The 23,967-nt window shown below is 51.1% G+C and overlaps 1 protein-coding gene across 1 annotated transcript in view; it reads left to right on the plus strand.

Annotated features, from left to right (window-relative positions):
• The window catches only part of LOC119955093 (testis-expressed protein 52-like), a 51,326-nt gene that overhangs the window by 21,211 nt on the left and 6,148 nt on the right, over positions 1-23,967 (plus strand). Inside the window, exon 2 of the mRNA XM_038780962.1 lies at positions 639-1,243. Coding sequence (XP_038636890.1) covers positions 639-1,243 — 605 coding nt within the window. The remainder of the gene's footprint in view (positions 1-638; positions 1,244-23,967) is intronic.

Raw genomic sequence — 23,967 nt, forward strand, 5'->3', positions numbered from 1 at the left:
ACTTCTCCCCTATGTCGCCTCCACTGCCCCCAAATCTTGAGGGTAGCCGCCACCACCGGACTCGTGGTATACCTCGTGGGAGGGAGCGGCCACGGCGCCGTTACCAGGGCCCCCAGGCTTGTATCCCCACAGGACGCTCTCTCCATCCATTTCCATGCTGCCCCCTCCCCCTCCATCACCCACTTACGCACCATCGACACGTTGGCCGCCCAGTAGTACCCCGAGAGGTTGGGCAACGCCAGCCCCCCCCCATCCCTACTCCGCTCCAAGAAGACCCTCTTCACCCTCGGGGTGCCATGCGCCCAAACAAATCCCATGATGCTGCTGGTCACCCTTTTAAAAAAGGCCCTAGGGATAAAGATGGGCAAGCACTGGAAGAGGAACAAGAACCTCGGAGAACCGTCATTTTGACGGATTGCACTCTGCCCGCCAGCGATAGCGGCACCATGTCCCACGTTATTTGTGTTTATAGTATCAAAACGAAGAGTGGCAAATCAAGAGTGGCATTCCACAAGCTCTCAGTCACTGACATCAACTGTAGTGTATTTACTGCCACCCTTAATGAGATAGTTAAACATCGACTCTGAAGTTTGATATTTAAACATGAGTTGACAAAGAACTCTTTCCAATTGTTACAGATCCAACTGCCCAGCTGGGAGAAACAAAATAGGCATGCCACACCAGCTCCAAAATCGTTCACAGGTGCAAACAATGACTTTCTGCTGAAAGATAAGCATGTAAAATTCAGTGGATTTCAACCCAAGGCACAACAAAGACATGTGCTCCACCCACCCCGACACAAAGATGTGATGGAAGAGTTCTTCCAAAGAATACATGCATCTCTGCGGAGCCACTCTCTAAACCATCACAATTGGCTGGATGTTGGAAAGTTTACACCCATCTTTTCTCAGAGGCCAGACAAAGAGTTCAATAGTAATGTCTGGAGATGTTATGTCTCCAAAGATTCTGAAAAGCATTCCAGCGCAGGGAAAGCGCGCGTTTCCAAACTGATTGCTTCACTATATCCAATCACCATTCCACCCCCTTCAAAAATGGGGGGAAATTCTTGGCTGCAATTTGTCTCCTGTGGCAATTTGTACATTGATTTACAAGGGAAGAAGAAAGCAATTACATTACTGGAAAAAGAACTGGAACATAACAGGAAGCTAAAGATCAAGAGTGAGAGCAGAATGCCTCCAATTGACAGCCATGGGAACATTCTCCCTCCAGGACACAATAAAAGGTAAGGATTGTTAAATATTACTTGGCAATGTTTTCTAAAACAAAGCCCTATCTTGTACTTTCTGCCTCCTCTGTGACTACCTGATATTAACACTTCTGCAGGCTACAGAATCATAAAATCAGAGAACTGTGCAGGAAAAATAAGTCTAATGAGCCCATGGGGTCTGCGTCGATCCTTTCGAAGAGCAATCCAGTTAGTCCCATGCCCCTACTTTTTTCCTCATGTACCTGTAATTCTTTTCTCCTTCAGGTATTCATCAAGTTCCCTTTGAAGTCAGCTATTAAACTGTATTCGCTATCCTATTACTCAATGCATTCCAAATCTTTGGGGCGGCACCGAAGCACAGTGGTTAGCACTGCTGCTTCACAGCTCCAGGGTCCCAGGTGCGATTCCTGGCTTTGCTCACTGTCTGTGCGGAGTCTGCACATTCTCCCCGTGTCTGCGTGGGTTTCTTCCGGGTGCTCCGGTTTCCTCCCACAGTCCAAAGATGTGCAAGTTAGGTGGATTGACCATGCTAAATTGCCCTTAGTGTCCAAAGAAGTTTGGGTGGGGTTGCTGGGTTACAGGGATGGGGTGGAGGTGTGGGCTTGGGTAGGATGCTCTTTCCAGGTGCAGACTCGATGGGCCGAATGACCTCCTTCAGCAGTGGAAATTTTATGAAAATCCTAACCCAGCATTACATAAGAACATTTTTCCTCATTACTTGCTTATGGGGGTAGGGTCGAAGTGAGGCCTTAAGTGGGTCAGTACAGACTCGATGGGCCAAATGGCCTCCTCCTGCACTGTATGTTCATGTTCTCTGTATGTACTTACCTTTCAGCCTTTACTTTATCAAATCATTTGTAATTTAAAACATCGCTATAGAGGTCTTCTCCTTGCCAAAGGACAATGTAATCAAGTGTTACAGTAACCATCTTCCTGTTTGATTATATGGGTGGATGTCTTTAACAATTTGAGCAGCTTGCATGGGTTTTCAGTATTGCCACGAGGAGCCTGCGTATAGTTGTGTAGAACTGCTGTTGGTGCCTGAAGTCAAGTTGTGCTATTATCTCAATATTTTCATAAGTAAAGAAGATTGAATTTTTACCTTTCTGTGGTCAGATTACCACATTTTCTGGTGACAAGAATTAAACAGGACAAGAAAAATTCAATATGCAGCATGGCGACACAAAGTTCTGTCCAGTGAGTAGCTAGGTTGCGACATTGGCGGCAGTCGAGAGCGGGTGTTTTGGTGAGTTTACCGACAGAAAAGAAAATCGAGTTGGCAGCACCGTGGCTAACTTCGGGACTATCAGTGAGTTTAGGGAGGGGCACGAGGCCTGGACTTAATATATGGAAAGGTAAGGACACTTTTTCTTGGTGTTAGGAATAGCAGATGAGGCTAAACAGCACTCAATTCTCCTGAGTGTGTTTGGAATGAAGCCTTAGGAGTTAATGAGGAGTTTAGCAATGCCACAGTGATGCACAATCAATGGACACGAAACGTAGATGAGATCCAAACGATAGGATTTAATGCACAAGATGTGTGCCCGGCAGCAGACATACAGAAAAAAGGCCGACTGCCCGGACGCACGGGTTCTTATATACTGCCTTGTAGGCGGAGCTACCTACCTCTCAGCCAATCGGCTGAGAGGCACATGACTTCCTCAGCCAATCGGCTGAGAGGCACATGACTTACCTGGGCCAATGGCAGTGAGTCTTCTGCACCAATAGCAGCTCACTTCCGAGGTACCATAATACCCCATGTCATACTACCACATTCACCCCCTTCTTGAAAAAGAAGCGGGGGGGAAACCCGGACATGAGGGGGGCGTGTCCCGTGAGTACGTGAGACTGGTAGTATGACTAGAGATGTTTAGGTCGTACCGTTGCATCGATGGCTGCCCACTGACCCGCAGCTTATGTGCAAAAAGAAAACAGCAACTATGTACAGTGTATAAAATTGGGGGGGGGAATGGGGAACAGGCAAGGAACTAAAAAAAACACAAGAGTCCATCCGCAGGCAGAAGTCCACCAGTAGGTCACATCGATTCAATCAGTCGAATGGGCGCCTTCAATGTCCTGCTTGACCTGCGCAGTGGTGCCGGCAACGTCGGAGTGGTGGTCGTCCGTGACTTCGGGAGCGATGATTCTGTTCCTGTGTCCGTACCCCTGGTCGGAGCCAGCGGGGGCCAGGCCGGGGGAGGGGATTCCTGTCCGCTGGGCTATGAGGGTGTCGGTGGGGCCGGGGGGTGGGGGGGGGGGGGGGGGGGGGGTGCTGGGGGCAGTTGGGGTTGGGGGGGTTGCTGGTGCTGGGGTATGTGGCCGAGATCCGGCGGGTGCCAGGTCCCGAAGGGAGACCGTGTCCTGTCGGCCGTCGGGACACTCCACATACGCGTATTGTGGATTTGCGTGTAGCTGGACTTTCGACCAACGGGTCCGACTTGTGCACCCGCACGTGCTTCCGGAGCAGAATGGGCCCGGGGGTAGCCAGCCAGGTCGGTAGCGGGGTCCCTGAGGAAGACTTCCTGGGAAAAACAAGAAGACGTTCGTGAGGCGTTTGGTTAGTGGCGGTACAGAGAAGTGACCGGATTGAGTGGAGGGCGTCTTGGAGGACCTCTTGCCAGTGGGAGACTGGGAGATTTCTAGACCGTAGGGCCAGCAGGACGGTCTTCCAGACCGTACCGTTCTCCCTCTCGACCTGTCCATTACCCCGGGGGTTGTAACTGGTCGTCCTGCTGGAGGCGATGCCCCTGCTGAGCAGGAATTGACGCAGCTCGTCACTCATAAATGAGGACCCCCGATCGCTATGAATGTATGCGGGGTAACCGAACAGGGAGAAGATGGTATGCAGGGCTTTGATAATGGTGGTCGTGGTCATGTCCGGGCAGGGGATGGCGAAAGGGAAACGGGAGTACTCGTCAATCACGTTGAGGAAGTACGTGTTGCGGTTCTTGGAGGGGAGGGGACCTTTGAAGTCCATGCTGAGGCATTCAAAGGGGCGGGAAGCCTTTATCAGATGCGCTTGTTCAGGGCGGTAGAAGTGAGGCTTGCACTCCGCGCAGATGTGGCATTCCCTGGTCACTGTCCTGACCTCCTCGATGGAGTAGGGCAGGTTGCGGGTCTTTATGAAATGGAAAAAGCGGGTGACCCCCGGGTGACAGAGGTCCGCGTGGAGGATGCGGAGGCGGTCCACTTGTGCGTTGGCACAGGGCAGGGCATCGGAAGGCTCGTTTAGCTTCCTAGGACGATACAAGATGTCGTAGTTGTATGTGGACAACTCGATCCTCCACCGCAAGATCTTATCGTTCTTTATCTTGCCCCTCTATGCATTATCAAACATGAAAGCCACTGACCGTTGGTCTGTGAAGAGGGTAAACCTCCTGCCGGCCAGATAGTGCCTCCAATGTCGCACAACTTCGACTATGGCCTGTGCTTCCTTTTCCACCAAGGAATGGCGGAGTTCGGAAGCGTGGAGGGTACGGGAGAAGAAGGCCACGGGTCTGCCCGCTTGGTTGAGGGTGGCCGCCAGAGCTATATCAGACGCGTCGCTCTCGACTTGAAAGGGGAGGGACTCGTCGATAGCGCACATTGTGGCCTTTGCAATATCCGCTTTGATGCGGCTAAAGGCCTGGCGGGCCTCCATCGACAGGGGGAACATGGTGGACTGGATGAGTGGGCGGGCTTTGTCGGCGTAGTTGGGGACCCACTGGCGTAATATGAAAAGAAGCCCAGACAGCGCTTGAGGGCTTTGAGGGAGTGGGGGAGGGGGAGCTCCATCAGGGGGCGCATGAATTCGGGGTCGGGGCCTATCACTCCGTTACGCACTACGTAGTCAAGGATGGCTCGACGGTCGGTGCTAAACACGCACTGATCCTTATTGTCGGTCAGGTTAAGGAGTTTTGCGGTACGGAGGAATTTGCGGAGGTGAGGGGGATCGTGTTCCATGCTGCCCAGGGGGCCGCCGCGCGGTCGGGAGCGTACGCGCGGGCGTTGCGATTAGCGACATCTAGAGAAGAGGCGAGGGCCCGTGCCTCGGTGAGGCTTAAAGTTTATTTTTCTAAGAGTCTCTGGTGGATCTGGGAAGATTGAATACCCGCAACGAAAGCGTCTCTGATTAAAAGTTCGGTGTGCTCGGCCGCAGAAACTTGTGGGCAGGCTCAGTTTCTCCCCAGAACAAGGAGGGCCCGGTAGAATTCGTCTAAAGACTCACCAGGGAATTGCTGTCTTGTGACCAGTAGGTGCCGAGCGTAGATCTGGTTCACCGGCCGGATGAAATGTCCTTTAAGCAAGTCCATGGCCGCGTCATAGTCTGTCGTGTCCTCTATGAGCGTGTACACGGCGGTGCCCACGCACGAGTGGAGGATATGCAGTTTTTGTTCCCTTGTCGGGGGGTTTTCGGCTGCGCTCAAGTAACTATTGAAACACGCCAGCCAGTGTTTAAATGCTGCTGTTGCATTTGCTGCGAGAGGGCTGAGTCGAAGGCACTCTGGCTTGATACGAAGCTCCATCCTTTAAAAACTTGTGCATTAAATTGATGCACAATCAATGAACACGAAACGTAGATGAGATCCAAACGATAGGCTTTAATGCACAAGATGTGTGCCCGGCAGCAGATGTACAGAAGAAAGGCCGACTGCCGGGACACACGGGTTCAAAACCCCCCTTGTAGGCGGAGCTACCTACCTCTCAGCCAATCAGCTGAGAGGCACATAACTTCCTCAGCCAATTAGCTGAGAGGCACATGATTTGCCCGGTGTAGTGGTATGAATGTGAGCACTGCCATTGGTGTAGAGCATGGGTTTCCCATTGGCTCTGGCTGGTCATGTGCCTCTCGTCCGATTGGCAGGGACTAGTCATGTGACTGCTCACCAATTGGTCAAGAGGCAAGTAGACCCCGCCTCTGAGGCGGGGTATAAGTACACAGAGTTCCCAGTGGTCGGCCTTTCTCTGTAGTCGACCACCAGGCTAACAATTGGCTGATTAAAGCCACAGTTTGGATCTTCATCGTGTCTCGAGTCCAATTGATGGTACATCACCCGGCCAATGGGCAGCGAGTCCTCTGCACCAATAGCAGCTCACTTCCAAGGTACCGTACTACCACACACAGCAACTAAGGGACATTTCATTTGCAGAATTAGTTGCACTCATCCAAAATCACAACCATCCTTAGCCTTCAGAGATCGTCTAACATTTAAAATTCCATAGTTACCTTCTGGTGGTGGCCATGGACTAAGTGGTTGTATATTTGGTGGCTCCCACTCAAGGTGGAATTTTTTTGGTCTTTTCCCACCCGAAGGGTGTAGTATTTGAGGATGAAATGTGCAGGTGTTCCCAGAGAAGGAAATACTCCTCTGGTGTGGCTGGTGTATGGATCCGCGGACAAGGATACACTTCAAGAAAGGAAGAACAGTTGGAGCAGGAAAGACTCTATGGCGTTGTTGTCTGCTCGGTGGTCCACTGAACAGTTGGTGGAATTTATGATGGTCACGTTCCGCAGCAAAGGGAGGAGGCTTCAGAAGACCTGGCTAAGGTGGCTGACCCGATTTGGGCAGCCATTGAGAGAGTGGAGCAGAGATTGGAGGCACATAGCACGTCGCTCCACAAAGTGAAAGAGTCGGTGGTGGACCATGAGGACCGGTTGATGACTGGTTGGCCTCGATGGAGGCAGAGGTTATGCTGGTGGCTGAGGGAGAAAGTGGAGAATCGGTCAAGGAGGCAGAATCCCAGATTGTGGGGTTGCCTGAAGGCAGTGAGGTCACGCAGACCACCAAGTATGTAGTGAACATGCTTGGGAAGCTGGTTGGGGAGGTGCTCTTCGATCGACCCCCGAGGTAAATTGAGCGTACAGGTCGCTGAGGAGGAGGTCGAAGTCACGTGAGCAGCCTAGGGTGACTACACAGATATCTAGACAAGGAGAAGATTCAGCAGTGGGCGAAGGAGACGAGGAAGTACAGCTGGAAAGGAAATGTGATTCGGATCTACCAGGATCTGGGTGCTGAGCGGGCGAAGCGCCGGGCTGGGTTCAACAGGTTCAAAGCGGTCTTGTTCAAGGAAGGAATGAAGTTTAAGGTGCTGTACCCAACTTAGTTTGGGTTACGTACCAGGGCCAGGAGTTCTCCATGGATGCACCAGAGGAGGCAAGCAGGTCATAGACTTGGGGACTTGTAAGAACTTTGGACTATTAAGATACCAGTGGGGGGAGCGTTTGTGCTCTTTGGCTGGGTTAAATGCTGTATCATGTTTTATATTATGTAAGGCAGCATCGTGGCGCAGTGGTTAGCACTGCTGTCTTATGGCATCAAGGACGTAGGTTCAATCCCAGCCTCGGGTCACTGTCTGTAGGAGTTTGCACATTCTACCCATGTCTGCATGGGTCTCACCCCCACAACCCAAAGATGTGCAGGATAGGTGGATTGGCCACACTAAATTGTCCCTTAATTGGAACAAAAATTGAATTGGGTGCTTTAAATGTATTGGAAAAAAAGATCTGTTTATATGTTTGTGTGTGCGCGGGGGTGGGGGGTGGTGGGGGGGGGGGGGGGGGTAGTTTTCATTTTTGTTTTCTTGTACTCTATTGGGGATGGTGGGTTGGGTTGCTGACGTGGATGGAGTTGGTGTCGTGCAGTTGCTTGGCGGCTGTCAGCGGACATCTTCGGGAGGCCATGGGGGTCGCGAGGCGAACACCTGAGGGAGCTGGTAAAAGTGGAGATATGGCTCACCGGAACAGAGGGGGGCTGAGACCACAACCCCCCCCCCCCCCCTCCCCCTCCCCACCCCAGCTCATTTAACGGAATATTCAGGGATTCAGGGATTAATGGGCCGCATTTGAGGAGTCTGAAGGCAGCGCTGTGTTTTTGCAAGAGACTCATTTCAAGGTGGTGAATCAGACAAAGTTGAGGAAGGGATGGGTGGCACAGGTGTTTCATTTGGGGCTAGATATGAAGACGAGGGGGTTTGGCAGCACTGGTTAATAAGATGGGCAGCAAAGTGGGCCAACCTTGAGGGTATTTTTGTGATAATAAGCAGGAGGTTTGAGGGGGCAGCCGTGGTTCTGGTGAATATTTATGCTCCGGATTGGGACGATGTGGAGTTTTTGAAGCAAGTCCTGGCAAAGATCCCAGGCCTGGACACACACCGGCTGATCATGGTGGGAGGATCCTAGAAAAGGCACTGCTGGCGGGAATGATTGGGACCGAGTATTTGGCGATCATGGTGTCTGACCCGGCGACACACTGGGTAGATTTGTGGGAAGAAGGGGGGCGAGCTCCCAGAGGCCACAGTGGAGGTAGGATGTGGGGTTATTTGCCGGTAATGAGGTCTGTGAGAAAATAGGGGTGGCTATGTGTTGCATAATAAAACTGGAGAGGTCACAGTGGCTACGTTGTGGATGGCGCTGAAGGCAATGCTCAAAGGGGAGTTTATTTTGATTAGGGCATATAAGTTGAGGGCGGAGAGACTGATGCTGGTGGAGGCCGTTCTAGTGGTGGACCGGAGATACTCGGTGGCGCCTGAGGAGGCGCTGCTGAAGGAGTCGCAGCAGCTCCAAATGGTGTTTGGGGTAGTGTCGTCGGGTGTGGTGGTGGGACAGCTACGCAGGGCTAGAAGGGCAGTGTACGAGCATGGGAAGAAGGCGAGCAGATGCTTGCATTTCAGCTGAGGAGGCAGACGGTGGCGAGGGTTATTGGCAAGCTGGTAATAGGGCCAGAGGAGCTAAATTGGGAGTTTGAGGCAATTTATCGGAAGTTGTATGTTCGGAGCCCCCGGTGGGGTGAGGTCATGAGGCTGTTTTGTATGGGCTGTGTGGGAGCAATGCAGTCGGGGAATACCCCCGACCTGGACGGGTTCCCAGCGGAGTTTGAAAGAGGTTTGGGTCAGAGCTGGGGCCCCTATTAGTGCAGATGTACAGAATCATGGGGAGGGGTGAGCCCCCCATGACTCAATGTACATCTGCACTAATGTGATGCATAGGGCATATGACCTAGGTTGAGTCGTTTTTTTTTTCAGGGGCGTAAGATAGATGTGGGCAGAGTGCAGGGAGTCTGGTAAACCATGTCCATATGTTTTAGGCATGTCCGAAGTTGGAGGGATTCTGGAAGGAGTTTGCAAACTTAATGTCAAAGATCTTGGAAGTGGAGGTGGCGCCGAGCCTGAGCGCGGTTATATTCAGGCTGTCGAGGATCTGGGAAACAGGCTGGTGTGGTAGCTTTTGCCTCCCTGATAGCTCAGAGGTGAATCTTGTGCTGGTGAGACACAGAGCTGCCAAATGGGGGCATAAGTTAGCAGAGTTTGTTCACCCAGAAAACAATGAAGTTCGCCTTGGTTAAACCACCACCAGTCAGCTCTCCCCCTCAAAGGCAAAAGTAGCCTGTGGTCATCTGGGACTATGACGTACCTTACTTTTGCTGTTGTTGTTTGCTCGTTTCTGTTCTGTATATATTTGAAAATACCTCCATTAAATATTTTTCAAAAAAGTATGTAATTTAGCATTTATGAGGCGGAATTCTCCGTAAGGCCCGACGCCGTCGTGAAAGCCGGAGAGGTTCACGACAGCGTTGGAAGCCTCTCCCGGCCCCCTATTCTCCCCTCCCCGGGGGATGGGAGGGCCGTACCGGGAAACTCGGCCGCCGGGCCTTGTCCCTGCCTCCCGAGCACTGTCGTGGTGCTCGATCCCCGATCCGCCCCCCACAAGCCCCACACTTATCTGGCGCACCATGTTCACGACGGCAGCGACCAGGTGTGGTTGCCGCCGTCGTGAACAGGTTGGGAACGGCAGGCCAGAGAATCGCGGGCCGCCATGCAAAACGGCAGCCCGCGTTTCTCCGAGCGGCGTGTCGCAAAACCGGACATGCCATTTTAGGGGGGTGGGAGAATAGCGGGAGGTGCGGGAGCGGACCTCCCGCTATTCTCCCACCCATCGTGGTTGCGGAGAATCGCGCCCACGGTTTCACATCCTTCTTCTGACCAAAATATATCACCTCATACTTTTCTATGTTGAATTCCATCTGCCCATTAAAGTATTAGAGTGCTGATTGTGGGTAATATGAAAGCTGCAAAAAAATCTGTCACAAAATGAATGCCACGACAAGTAAATTTTTCTGCCCATTTCACCAGCCTATCTCCTTGATGTCTATCACTACCATCCTCACTGTTTACTGCACTTGCAAGTTCTATGCCATCTGCAAATTTTGAAGTTGTATCCTATAGTCACAAGTCTAAGATATTCATGGAGCTCAAAAACTGCTGTGACCCTAGTATTAAACATTGGGGAATGTCATTGTATACCACCCTCTAGTTTGAATCATTGTGTACCACCCCCTAGCCATTCATCACAACTTTCCATTTTCAATCCTGAGTCAATTGTTTATCCATGCTACTTTTTTGCTCCAATTATCCCATGGGCTTCAATTTTGCTAAGAAGCCTAATGTTTGGTACTTTATCAAACAGCTTTTGAAAGTCCATGCACGTAAGATCCCTTAACCTCATCCACCCTCTCTTTCATTTTATCAAAAAACCCAAGTTAGTCCAACACAATTTGCCATTAACAAATACATCTGACTCTCCTATATTAGTCCATACTTGTCCAAGAGGCTGTGAATTTTCTCCTGGATTATTGTTCCGAAGAGCATCCCCACTACTGACCACCCGCAATTGATTGGTTTCTCCTTACCCTCTTTATTTAACAAGGATGTAACATTTGCAATCTTCCGGTACTTTTACAGTGTCCCTGTAAAAGGAGGACTGGAAAATTGTTGCCAGCATCTTGGCAATTTCTACTCTTAATTTCCTCAGCAACATAAGATGTGCCCCATCTACACCAGGTGATTTCTCTACTTTAAGTATTGCCAGATATTTTACAACCTTCCCCTGACCTACTTTTATCTTATCCGGTCTCCTAACAATCTCCTTGTTTACCATTTCTTTGGCAAGGTCCTAATTTTGTTCCTGGGCCATGCCTTCTGCCTCTACCAATGGATCTCCGATTTGATCCCCAGTCTGCCCAATGGGCTGAATTTAGTGTAGGCGATGCCCACTGGTGAGTCAAGGGGTGGGACACAAATGTCATCTTTCCAAAGGTGCCTGAGCTACTTTTAAGTGTGATGCACTATCAATTACGGCAAGACGAGAGTAGAATGTAATCGAGGCTTTATTACACAGAGATGAGTGGTCTCCTACAGCAGCTGACGAAATGGCTGCTGTACGGGGAGCACAAACATTTATACTCCGCCTACTGGTACCTGTACAGGGGCCTTACCGTAAAACACATACATATACAGTATATACATCAGTGGTGACTACCACATTCACCCCCTGTTAAAAAATGAGTCCAGCGGGGGTGGTGGAGAACTATATACAGAAAGTTGTGTTTAAAATCACAGAGAATATTACAAATTCAGGCAGTCCAGTGCCTCAATCTGCCGTCCAGAGCGCCGCAGTGCTGGTGGCGACTATTGGTCTTCGTTGACTCCGAGAGCAAGTCGAAATCCTCTTCATCCCCGGGAGCAAAGGGAGGATGGATTGTCCTGGAGCGGGGGCTGTGGTGGGGTGCGCCGGGGGAAGGGAGGGTGGTGCCTGGGCAGGGGGGTGCGTGTGGAACCAGCTAGTGTTAGGTCCCTGAGTGAGAGTGTGTCTTGGCGGCCGTCGGGGTACGCTACGTAAGCGTACTGTGGGTTGGCGTGGAGTAGCTGTACCCTCTCAACCAACGGGTCCACCTTGTGGGGCCCCACGTGTCTACAGAGGACAACGGGTCCTGGAGCTGCCAGCCAAATTGGGAGCGAAACCCCGGATGTGGACTTCCTGGGGAAGGCAAAGAGACGTTCGTGTGGGGTTTCGTTAGTCGCGGTGCAAAGGAGCGACCAAATGGAGTGGAGTGCGTCGGGGAGGATATCCTGCCAGCGGGAGGCCGGGAGATTTCCGGACCGTAGGACCAGCTGGACGGCCCTCCAGACCGTCCCATTCTCCCTCTCCACCTGCCCGTTTCCCCGGGGGTTGTAGCTGGTCGTCCTGCTCGAGGCAATGCCCCTGTTGAGCAGGAACTGGCGCAGCTCATCGCTCATAAATGAGGATCCCCGGTCACTTTGGGCGTAGGCGGGGAAGCAAATCAGAGCGAAGATGGTGTTGAGGGCTTTGGTGACGGTGGCAGACATGGGACGGCAAAGGGGAATCGGGAATTTTCCTCGACCACACTGAGGAAGTAAATGAAAAAAAAAATGAAAATCGCTTATTGTCACGAGTAGGCTTCAATTAAGTTACTGTGAAAAGCCCCTAGTCGCCACATTCCGCCGCCTGTTCGGGGAGGCTGTTACGGGAATCGAACCGTGCTGCTGGCCTGCCTCGGTCTGCTTTCAAAGCCAGCGATTTAGCCCAGTGTGCTAAACAGCCCCTTAGGTAAGTACGTGTTTCGGTCGGTGGAGGGGAGGGGACCTTTGAAGTCCACGCTGAGGCGTTCAAAGTGGCGGGAGGGCTTCATCAGGCACGCACGGTGTGACCGGTAGAAGTGCGGTTTGCACTCCGCGCAGACCTGACAGTCTCTGGTGATAGCCCTGACTTCCTCGATGGAGTAAGGCAGGTTGCGGGCCTTGATGAACAGGTAAAAACAGGTGACCCCTGGGTGACAGAGGTTGTCGTGCAGGGTCCGGAGTCAGTCCACTTGTGCGCTGGCACATGTACCTCCGGATAGGGCATCGGAGGGCTCGTTGAGCTTACCGGGGGCGCTACAAAATTTCGTAGTTGCAGGTGGAGAGCTCGATCCTCTACCTCAAGATTTTATCATTTTTGATCTTACCCCGCTGTGTGTTATTAAACATGAAGGCAACCGACCGTTGGTCAGTGAGGAGAGTGAATCTCCTGCCGGCCAGGTAATGCCTCCAATGCCGCACAGCTTCAACGATGGCTTGGGCCTCCTTTTCAACGGAGGAATGGCGGATTTCTGAGGCGTGGAGGGTGCGGGAAAAGAATGCCATGGGCCTGCCTGCCTGGTTGAGGGTGGCAGCCAGAGCGACGTCTGATGCATCGCTCTCGACCTCTAAGAGGAGCGTCTCGTCGACATTGTCCAGGTACGGGAAAGCGTCTCGCAGTCCGTACCAGTCAACCATTCGGTCCATCTCCCGTTGGAAGACCGAGACCCCGTTGGTGACGCCGAAGGGAACCCTAAGAAAGTGGTAAAGGCAGCCGTCTGCTTCGAACACCATGTATGGGCGGTCTGCCTTGCGGATGGGGAGCTGGTGGTCGGCAGATTTCAGGTCCACTGTCGAGAAGACCCGGTACTGTGCATTCTGATTGACCATATCCGATATGCGTGTGAGGGGTTACGCGTCGAGCTGCGTGTACCGATTGATGGTCTGACTGTAGTCAACGACCATCCTGTTGTTTTCCCCAGTTTTCACCACTACCACTTGGGCTCTCCAGGGGCTGTTGCTGGCCTCGATGATACCTTCCTGATGCACGATCAATTACATAAAGACGAGAGTTGAGTGCAATCGAGGCTTTATTACACTGAGATACGTGGCCTCCTACAGCAGCTGGCGAATGGCTGCTGTATGGGGAGCACACATATTTATACTCCGCCTACAGTGCGGAGCCAGCAGGCAGGGAACTGCCCCTGTACCTGTAGTACAGGGCCATACCATAAAGCACCTACATCGACATCCTCTATATACAATATATTCAGCAGTGGAGACTACCACATTTGCCGAAGCAGCTGCTGGACTTCAGACCTGATGAAGGTCCTGTTCTGGGCACTCTACCATCTGCTCCTGGTGGCGACGGGTTTGCATTCCGGGGTTAGGTTTGCAAAAAAGGAAGACGGATTGACCTTAAGGGTAAGGGTTGGTAGGGGCCCGCCAAATTTCAGGGTTAGGCTCTGGAGGTTGCACTGGAAGTCCAGGCTGAGTAGCAAGGTGGCGCAGAGGTTGGGGAGGACGTAGAGGCGGAAGCCGCTGAACTCCATGCCCTGGATGGTGAGGGTGGCGATGCAGTATCCCCGGATCGCCACCGAGTGGGATCCGGAGGCCAGGGAGATTCTCTGGTTAGCGGGGTGTACCGCGAGGGAATACCGCCTTACCGTATCGGGGTGGATGAAGCCTCAGTGCTTCCAGAGTCCAGCAGGCAGGAGATCTCGTGCCCGTCGACCTTCACCTTTGTTGAAGCGGTCGCGAGGTTGCGTGGTCGTGACTGGTCAATCGTGACCGAGGCGAGACGTCGCTGGTCGACGGCGGTTGCAGCCGATGAGCAGCCTGATGAGGTGCCCGACGGGCAGGGGTCCTGAGGCAGGTAAGATGGCGGCTCCCACGGGCTGCACGTGTCCTGGGCCAAGCAAGATGGTGGCACCCATTTGTTCTGAGGGAGGCAAGATGGCGGCGCCCACGGGTCGCACGTGGTCCGAGGAGGGGAAGATAGCGGCGCCCACTGGCCGCACTGGGGGGGCTGCCGGGACAATAGCGGTGATTGAGCGGCCCTGGCATACTGCAGCGAAATGTCCCTTCTTGCCACAATGCTGTTGGGGGTGTTTTGACTGTCCACAGAAGTAGCATTTGGGTCCCTTGGGGTTGGTTGGCTGCCGCACGGCACAGGCGTGGGGTTGGCTGGGGGCGGTCGCTGATGGGGTCCATGATAGGGTGGCCATCGGAGGGGTCCACGATGCACAGGGGGGATGGGCCGCGCCGTCAGGGGCCTGAACGTTGCGTGATGCGACCATAAGCGGGAGCGCTAGTTTTTTTGGTCGCCGTGAGGTCAAGCATGACCCCTTCTAAGAGGCGCTGGCGGATGTAGTCAGTCCCTATGCCCGTAACAAACATGTCTCTCATCAGCAGGTTCAAATGTTCAGTGGCCGAAAGAGCCTGGCAGTCACAGTCTCTGACTAGGGCGAGCAAGGCACACCAGAAATCTTCCACAGACTCACCGGGAAGTTGGCGCTGCGTGGAGAGGCGATGCCTGGCTTAGATTTTGTTAGTCCGCTGAGCGTACTTCTCCTTCAGTAGCGTCACGGCCTCTGTGTAGGTCGGCACGAGGGGAAAAACGTTGGAGCTCAGCTGTGTGTTAAGGATCTGGAGCTTCTGTGCTTCTGTGATTGGGTCTGGCATAGACCCGATGTAAACTTCAAAACAGGCTGGCCAATATTCGAAGTCCTTTTTGGCGTTGTCTGCTTGAGGATGCAGCTGCAGGCGATCCGGCTTGATGCGGAGGTCCATCTCTGAAAAATCTCTGTGTAATAAATTGATGCACTATCAATTACGATGAGATGAGAGTAGAATGTAATGGAGGCTTTATTACACAGAGATGTGTAGCCTCCTACTGCAGCTGACGAAATGGCTGCTGTACGGGGAGCCCACACATTTATACTCCGCCTACTGGGCGGAGCCAGCAGGCAGGGATCTACCCCCATACCTGTAGTACAGGCGCCTTACTGTAAAACACACACATATATACAGTATATACATCAGTGGTGACTACCACAAAGTACAATCAGGCACTTGAATGGGCAGCGCCAGGCCTCCCGCACAATTAAGCTCCCGGTAGAACAGGAATTCCACCTCGACAGCTGCTGTCAGCTCTACATTACAGAGGGTGGTTGCTGCTGCAGTAATCCAGTGAGACTTTCATCAGGGATCTTCGGTGGATTCTTAGCGACAGGTGAGTGCGAGCAGGTTGGGATTTGGAGAGAAGGGTTTGCTCGTGATGTAGAGAGGAGGCAGGCCCGATGCAAGGGCAAGGGCAGTTCTCAGTGGGCACTCCCCTTCCTGATGACAGGATACTTGTGTCTTTGAAAGAGGAACCTTCCCCAGGAAGGCATTGGCAAACTGGACAGGGCTTGAACTACGACCTTCAGGAGGCAGGAGTAGCCCAAACAGCTTTGAGAAGATCCCTGAGCCAGCACTAAATCCCAGTGGACTCAGGGATAATGGTCAGTTTTCCCGCTGGAGGGAATGGCACGTATGGCCTCTCCCATAATTGTGCTGTCCTGTCCACCCACTGCCCAGTCCACTCTGGCAGGTTCCATTAAATTAATTTTACACTATGCATAATAACAGCAAGTCAGATATTCAAAGTGTAATTGATTTACTTGTCTTTACATTCATTTTGTGACAGATTTTTCTGCAGCTTTCATATTACCCACTATCAGCACTCTAATACTTTAATTGTGATTGATTTATGACAGCCTCACTGACAGACCATTGCTTTATCATCAATGGTCAGAATGATTCTTTTGCAAATGACTATTCATTGTTCACAAGATGAAATTTACTCTGTAAGTGGTACCTCAATTTAATACTATTATTAATCGAGCAATTTACCACCACCTTCTCAAGGGAAATTAAGCTGGCCTAGTCAGCAACACCCACATCCTGTGAAAGAATAAAGTAAAAGTAATACAAACAATATGTGTAATTCCCCTTTCCTTCCAGTCATGGCTTAAACAAAGATATGGTCCATATTTTACAGCCCCTCCCACCCTGCAGGATACTACAGTCCCCCCGAAGTACATGGCAATTTAAATGTCCCATCATATCCGCTGGTGGGAGATTTGATAAGAACCAGGATAGTCAACACTGAGTAGAAGAAAGAACTAGGTTCCTTCTCTCTGCCAGTGTCTTACTGGCCAACCTTTTATACAATGGTTAATAGAGTTACCCACCCCTTAGCTGGGAAGCTCGTACTGCGCGAGGGGAAAATAAATTATTCCCCCCACATAGGTCCCATGTTGGGAATTACGTTCCTCCACACCCCCAAAGTCTGAAGACACCCTCGATGGCCGATGAGGAGGAGGAGCAGGAGGAGGATGTCGGACTCTCTTCAGTTCCGGCAAATCATCGTACATCCAGTCCAAAGATGTGGATGTTAGATGGATTGGCCATGATAATTACCCTTTAGTGTCCAGGGATGTGCAGATTAGGTGGGGTTACAGGGATAGATTGGGGGTGCTGGCTCTTTTGAAGGATTGGTGCAGACTCGAAGGGCCAAATGGCCTCATTCTGCACTGTAGAGATTCTATTCTTTTCTACGGTATCTGAATCAGTCGGTGTATACCTCGTCGGTGAACATCGTCTGCGGGATTCTCCGACCCCCCCCCCCCCCCCCCCCCCCCCGCTGGGTGGGAGAATCGCCGGGGGGGGGGCGGCATGAATCCCGCCCCACTGCTCCACCGCCGGCTGCCGAATTCTCCGGCGCCGTTTTTTGCGCGGTGGTGGGGATCGCGCCGCGCCGGTCAGGGGCTATTGGCAGTGCACCCCACCCCACCCCCCAGCGATTCTCCGGGCCCCGACGGGCTGAGCGACCGCCTGTTTTCAGCCTGTCCTGCCGGCATGAAATGGACTTGGTCCCACACGGCGGGACCTGGCTTTGAGGGCGGCCTGCAGAGTCCTCAGGGGGTGGGGGAGGGGGGATCCAGCCCCTGGGGGGGGGGGGGGGGGGGTGGTGGTGCCTGCACGATGGCCTGGCCCACTGATCTGTGGGCGGGCCTGTGCCGTGGGAGCACTCTTTCCCTCCGCGCCGGCCTGTGTAAGGCTCCGCAATGGCTGGCACGGAGAGGAAACCCCCTACGCATGCGCAGAATCGATGGCGTGTTTCCTGCGCATGTGCCAGAACACGCTGGCGTTCCTGTGCATTCGCCAACTCGCGCCGGCCAGCGGAGGCAACGCCAACCACTCCAGCGCTGGCCTAGCCCCCGGAAGTATGGAGGATTCCGCACCTTCCGGGTGGCCCGACGCCGAATGGTTCACGCCACTCTAGACGCGGTACGGACCGCCCCACCAATTGCGCGAGAATCCCGCACACCATGTTGGATGATCAGCAGGAGACAGCTGAACAGTTCAATTGGCATCAGACTAAGGGACGATCCTTTAAAACAGAGATGAGGAGTAATTTCTTCAGCCAGAGGGTGGTGAATCTGTGGAACTCATTGCCGCAGAAAGCTGTGGAGACCAAGTCACTGAGTGACTTTAAGACAGAGATAGATAGGTTCTTGATTAACAGGTAGATCGAGGGTTGTGGGAGAAGGCAGGAGAATGGGGATGATCATAGAATGATAGATCATAGAATTTACAGTGCAGAAGGAGGCCATTCGGCCCATCGAGTCTGCACCAGCTCTTGGAAAGAGCACCCTACCCAAGGTCAACAACCTATCCCCATAACCCAGTAACCCCACCCAACACTAAGGGCAATTTTGGACACTAAGGGCAATTTATCATGGCCAATCCACCTAACCTACACATCTTTGGACTTAGGGAGGAAACCGGAGCACCTGGAGGAAACCCACGCGCACACGGGGAGGATGTGCAGACTCCGCACAGACAGTGACCCAAGCCAGAATCAAACCTGAGACCCTGGAGCTGTGAAGCAATTGTGCTATCCACAATGCTACCGTGTTGCCCCGGATGAGAAACATATCAGCCATGATTGAATGGTGAAGCAGACTTGATGGGCCGAATGGCTTCAATTCTGCTCCTATGTCTTGTGGTCTCATAAGTGGCCTATCTCCATATACCTGCCTTTGTCTCATATACCTTTCGTTAACAAAAATCTGCCAATCTCAGTTTTTAAATGACCAATTAACCTATCAGCAAGTGCAGTTTGCAGAAGCAAATTTCAAATTTCTACCATCCTTTCCATGAAGATGGTCTAATTTCACTCCTGAAAGTTCTGCTACTAATTGTTAGACCATACTCCCTAACCCTAGAACCCCTTTTCAGGTGGAAATATTTTCTTTGTATCTTTTCTCTGTTCCCTTAAATAGCTTGAAAACTTATAATTAAACCACTCCTTAATCTTCCAAATTTCACAGAATTGAACACGAGTTTCTGTCATTTCCTCTCATAATTTAACCTTTGGGGATAGGTCAGAATTAATTAGAATTCATATTTATTTCTGATAATCTATGCTGCATACCCTCCGAAGACATCCTTCCTAAGATCTGGTGCCCAGAACCGCTGCAGTACTTGAGGCAAAGCATGTCTTCCACTCTTGTATTCAAGTCCTTGAGATTTAAAGGTCAACTACCAATTAGTATTTTTGATTACTTTCTTTTCATGTTCATGATATTTTAATGGCCTATGTACCTAGACCCACATTACTCCTGACTAATACTTCTGCATTAATTTTCATATCCCTTGCAAGTTTCTTTTTATACACCCATTTCATAGCTGCATATGTTCCGTGACTTCTTGCTGATGTATCTCACCCATTCACCAGTATCTGTGCTATTTGTTGTATTTCTGTATGACTTTGTGTATTATTGACTGTATGTATTATTAGAAGCGTTGTTGGATAAAGTTGTTATGGAATATTTGATTTTGACATTTATTTTATTCAGGTTAAAAGATTTTTCATAGGAATCGGAAGGTGATGGCCAGATGATGTAGGAGTAGAAGTATTCCTTTTGGCCCATCGAACGTGCTCCGCCATTCAATGAGATCATGGCTGTTCTGATAAAATCCTCAACTCCCGCCTTATCCCCATAACCCTTGATTCCCTTATAGATTATCTCAGCCTTGAACATACTTAACGAACCAGCCTCTACAGCCCTGTGCGGTAAAGAATTTCACAGATTCACTACCCTCTGAGAGAAGAATTTCCTCCTCATCTCTGTCTTAAATGGGTGACCCCTTAATCTGAGATTGTGGCCTCTGGTCCTAGACTCTCCCAGAAGATCAAGCTTCCTCTCAGCATCTCCCCTGTCAAGCCCCCTGAGAATCCTATGTCTCAATAATCTCACCTCTCATTCCAATGAGTACAGGCCTAACCTACTTAACATCTCCTCAAAAGAAATTCCCTCCATACCTGGATCAACCTAATTTACCTCCCCTGGACAGCCTCCAATGCCAATCTCTTTCCTAAAATAAGGGGACAAAAACTGTTTATAGTTCCAGGTGTGCTCTAACTAGTGCCTTGTATAATTTTAGCAAGACTTAAAGGCCAACATACTATTTACCTTCCCTATTACCTGCTGAAATTGCATGCTAGCTTTTTGTGATTTATGCATGAGGATCCCCAAATCCCTCTGTACTGCAGTTTTCTGCAGTCTTTCACCATTTAAATAATATTCAGCTTCTTTATTCTTCCTACCAAAGTAACTTCACATTTTCCTACATTATATTCATTCTGACAAGTTTTTATAACTCTCTTAACCTGTCTATATTCCTTTGTAGACACTTTTGTCATCCTCACCACTTACCTTCCCATCTATTTTTGTGCCATTTGCAAACTTGGCAATAGTGCATTCACTTCCTCTGGCCATGTAAGATATTTATTGTAAATAATAATGGTCCCAACACGGATCCCTGTAGCACTCCACTAGTTACAGGTTGCCAATCTGAAAATGCCCCTATTATCCCAACTCTGTCTTCTCTCAGTTATCCAATCCTCTATCTATGCTAATATACAATCCCCAACACCGGAACACAAATGCAGCCTTTTGTGTGGTACCTTATCAAACATGTTTTGGAAATCCAAGTGTATTACTTATTAATCTGGCACATTATTGCATCATTTACAATAGACTCCAACATTATTCCCATCACAGAAGTTAAGATAACTAGGTATAGTGCTCTTTCAGAGGGTCAGTGCAGGCCTCCTTCTGCACTGTAGGGATTCTATCATAGAATTTACAGTGCAGAAGGAGGCCATTCAGCCCATCGAGTCTGCACCAGCTCTGGGAAAGAGCACCCTACCCTAGGGTCAACACCTCCACCCTATCCCCACAACCCAGTAACCCCACCCAACACTAAGGGCAATTTTGGACACTAAGGGCAATTTATCATGGCCAATCCACCTGACCTGCACATCTTTGGACTGTGGGATGAAACCGGAGAACCCGGAGGAAACCCACGCACACACGGGGAGGATGTGCAGACTCCGCACAGACAGTGACCCAAGCCGGAATTGAACCTGGGACCCTGGAGCTGTGAAGCCATTGTGCTATCCACAATGCTACCGTGCTGCCCCCATTCTGGTTCTATAATGACCATATCCCTGTAACTCCACCTACCTTTGGACACTAAGGGGCAATTTAGCATAGCCAATACACCTAACCGCCACATCTTTGGACTGTGGGGGGAAACCGGAGCACCCGGAGGAAATCCACGCAGACACGGGGAGAACGTGCAAACTCCACACAGACAGTCACCCAACATTGGAATAAAACTCAGACCCCCTGGTGCTGTGAAGTAGCAGTGCTAACTACTGTGACACCATGCCTTTCCTATCTTTATTGTGAGTATGAACTATTTTCAGACATGTCTGCCATTGCTGATCAACCATCTTTCCTGCTAAAGTCCTTTCCAAACCCACTCCAGCCAACTCTGGCCTCATTCCGTTATAATTACCCTTATTTAAAGGGAGCACAGTTGTTTCTGACCCAATTTTCTCACTCTCAAATCGAATGCTGCATTCTACCATGTTATGGTTCCAGACGTCTCCTCCTACTCTCCATCCTCCTCGAGTCAGTTTAAGAAGATCTGATGGCAAGGTCTGCACTTTCACAATTGCCATATTCTGGAGGATGGAGGAGACAATTCACGATACACGCCTTACTGTGTATTGGAGGGCTCGTCACAAGTGACTTAAGCAGCAGAACATTCAGAACGCTAATGTCCCTGGTTACAGCATGGTTCTCCATGTGGGATCTGTCCACCTCTGCTCAACTGACGGAGGGGAATCATTGAAACGCATATAGAATGGATAGGACTTGTTGCCAATCAGTCACACATCAGTTTGATGTACTGGCTTGAAGGTAGAGGGAACGTTGAGAGGTGGCACAGGATAAATGCTAACTACTGTTGCCAGAATAGTGAACATTCACCCTCCTGATAGTCTGTGCACAGTCACACATCAAATACATTTTGAGGGTGTGTAACACTTTGCAGTTTATAAACATCTCTCCACTGAGATTCGGCACCTACAGAACCTTGAGCATGCAGTCAATAGTTCCCTGCATATTGGTTACCTATGCCCCCAGAATTGTGATGCACAGGGAACCGAGAGATGTTGATGATGTTGGTGGCTCAAACCTGGAAGGATCCTGTGGCTTAGAAATTGAGACCTTCAGTAACCTTGACGTCCACGGCAGTACCGTCCTCACCCTGCTCCATGGCTCTCAGTCTAGTAGCAAGAAGTGACAGTTCAGCGACCACTACCTTGCTGAGCCATAAACACCTTAGACACCTCCTGACTGAGGTGGATGTTGGAAACGTGCTCACTGAGGATCCTAAGTAAATGTGACAATCTTTTGTGAGGCCTCCATCTCCTTCTATGCAGAATTTCCCCTCACCTGCTATCTCCTCTCCCTCTACCTATCATGCTGCAGCCAAATCATTGGCTGTGGTAGTCACCACTGATGTATATATTGTACATGGAGGATGTTGGTGTAGGTGTTTTGTGGTAAGGTCCTGTACTACAGGTACGGGGGTAGTTACCTGGAGTATAAATATGTGTGCTCCCCGTACAGCAGCTATTTCACCAGCTGCTGTAGGAGGCCGCACATCTTAGTGTAATAAAGCCTCGATCACATCCAACTCTCGTCTTTGTGCAATTGATTGTGCATCAATTTATTACACTAAGTTTTCAGAAGATGGATCTCCGCATCAAGCCGGACTGCCTGCAGTTGGATCCGCAATCAGACAACGCCAAAAGGGACTTTCAACATTGGCTAGCCTGTTTTGAAGCATACATCGGGTCTACGCCAGGCATAATTTCAGAACATAGAACATAGAACATAGAACAGTACAGCACAGAACAGGCCCCTCGGCCCCCAATGCCGTGCCGAGCCATGATCACCCCACTCAAACCCACATACCCACCCCACACCCACAACCCAACAACCCCCTCCTTAACCTTACATTTATTAGGACACTACGGGCAATTTAGCATGGCCAATCCACCTAACCCGCACATCTTTGGACTGTGGGAGGAAACCGGAGCACCCGGAGGAAACCCACGCACACAGGGGGAGGACGTGCAGACTCCACACAGACAGTGACCCAGCCGGGAATCGAACCTGGGACCCTGGAGCTGTGAAGCATTTATGCTAACCACCATGCTACCCTGCTGCCTCAGGAAGCTCAGAAGATTCAGATCCGCTACACGCGGCTGAGCTCCAACATCTTTCCACTTATCCAGGACACGCCGACCTACGCAGACGCCATGGCGCTACTGAAGGAAAACTACGCTCAGCGGACTAACACGCTCTACGCCAGGCACATCCTCTCCAATCGTCGTCAACTTCCCGGTGAGTCAGTGGGAGATTTCTGGCGTGCCCTGATTCCCCTAGTTAGAGACTGTGACTGCCAGGCTGTCAAGGCCACGGAACACTCGAACTTGCTCAAGAGAGACGCTTTTGTCACAGGGATAGGGTCAGATTACATCCGACAGCGCCTCTTAGAAGGGGCCACGCTCGACCTCGCGAAGACAATAAGGTTAGTGCTCTCGCTTACGGTCGCTTCGCGCAACATCCAGGCCTACGCCTCCGGCCACGCGGCCCACCCCACCTGCGCATCGTGGACTCCGCAGACGGCTGCCCCATCGTGGACCTCACCAGCGACCCCCCCCCTCCCCTCAGCCAACCCCACGTCTGTGCTGCACAGCAGCCAACCAACCCTGGGGGTCCCAAATGTTACTTCTGTGGGCAGCCTAAACACCCCCGATGCGCTGCCCGGCCCAGAGCACCCTTGGCAAGGCCTGTGGCAAAAAGGGACACTTTGCTGCGGTGTGCCAGGCCCGCGCAGTGGCCGCTATTGTTCCGACTCCCCCCAGG

The sequence above is a fragment of the Scyliorhinus canicula genome, chromosome 20, assembly GCF_902713615.1.
Source record: "Scyliorhinus canicula chromosome 20, sScyCan1.1, whole genome shotgun sequence".
Taxonomy (NCBI): Eukaryota; Metazoa; Chordata; class Chondrichthyes; order Carcharhiniformes; family Scyliorhinidae; genus Scyliorhinus; species Scyliorhinus canicula.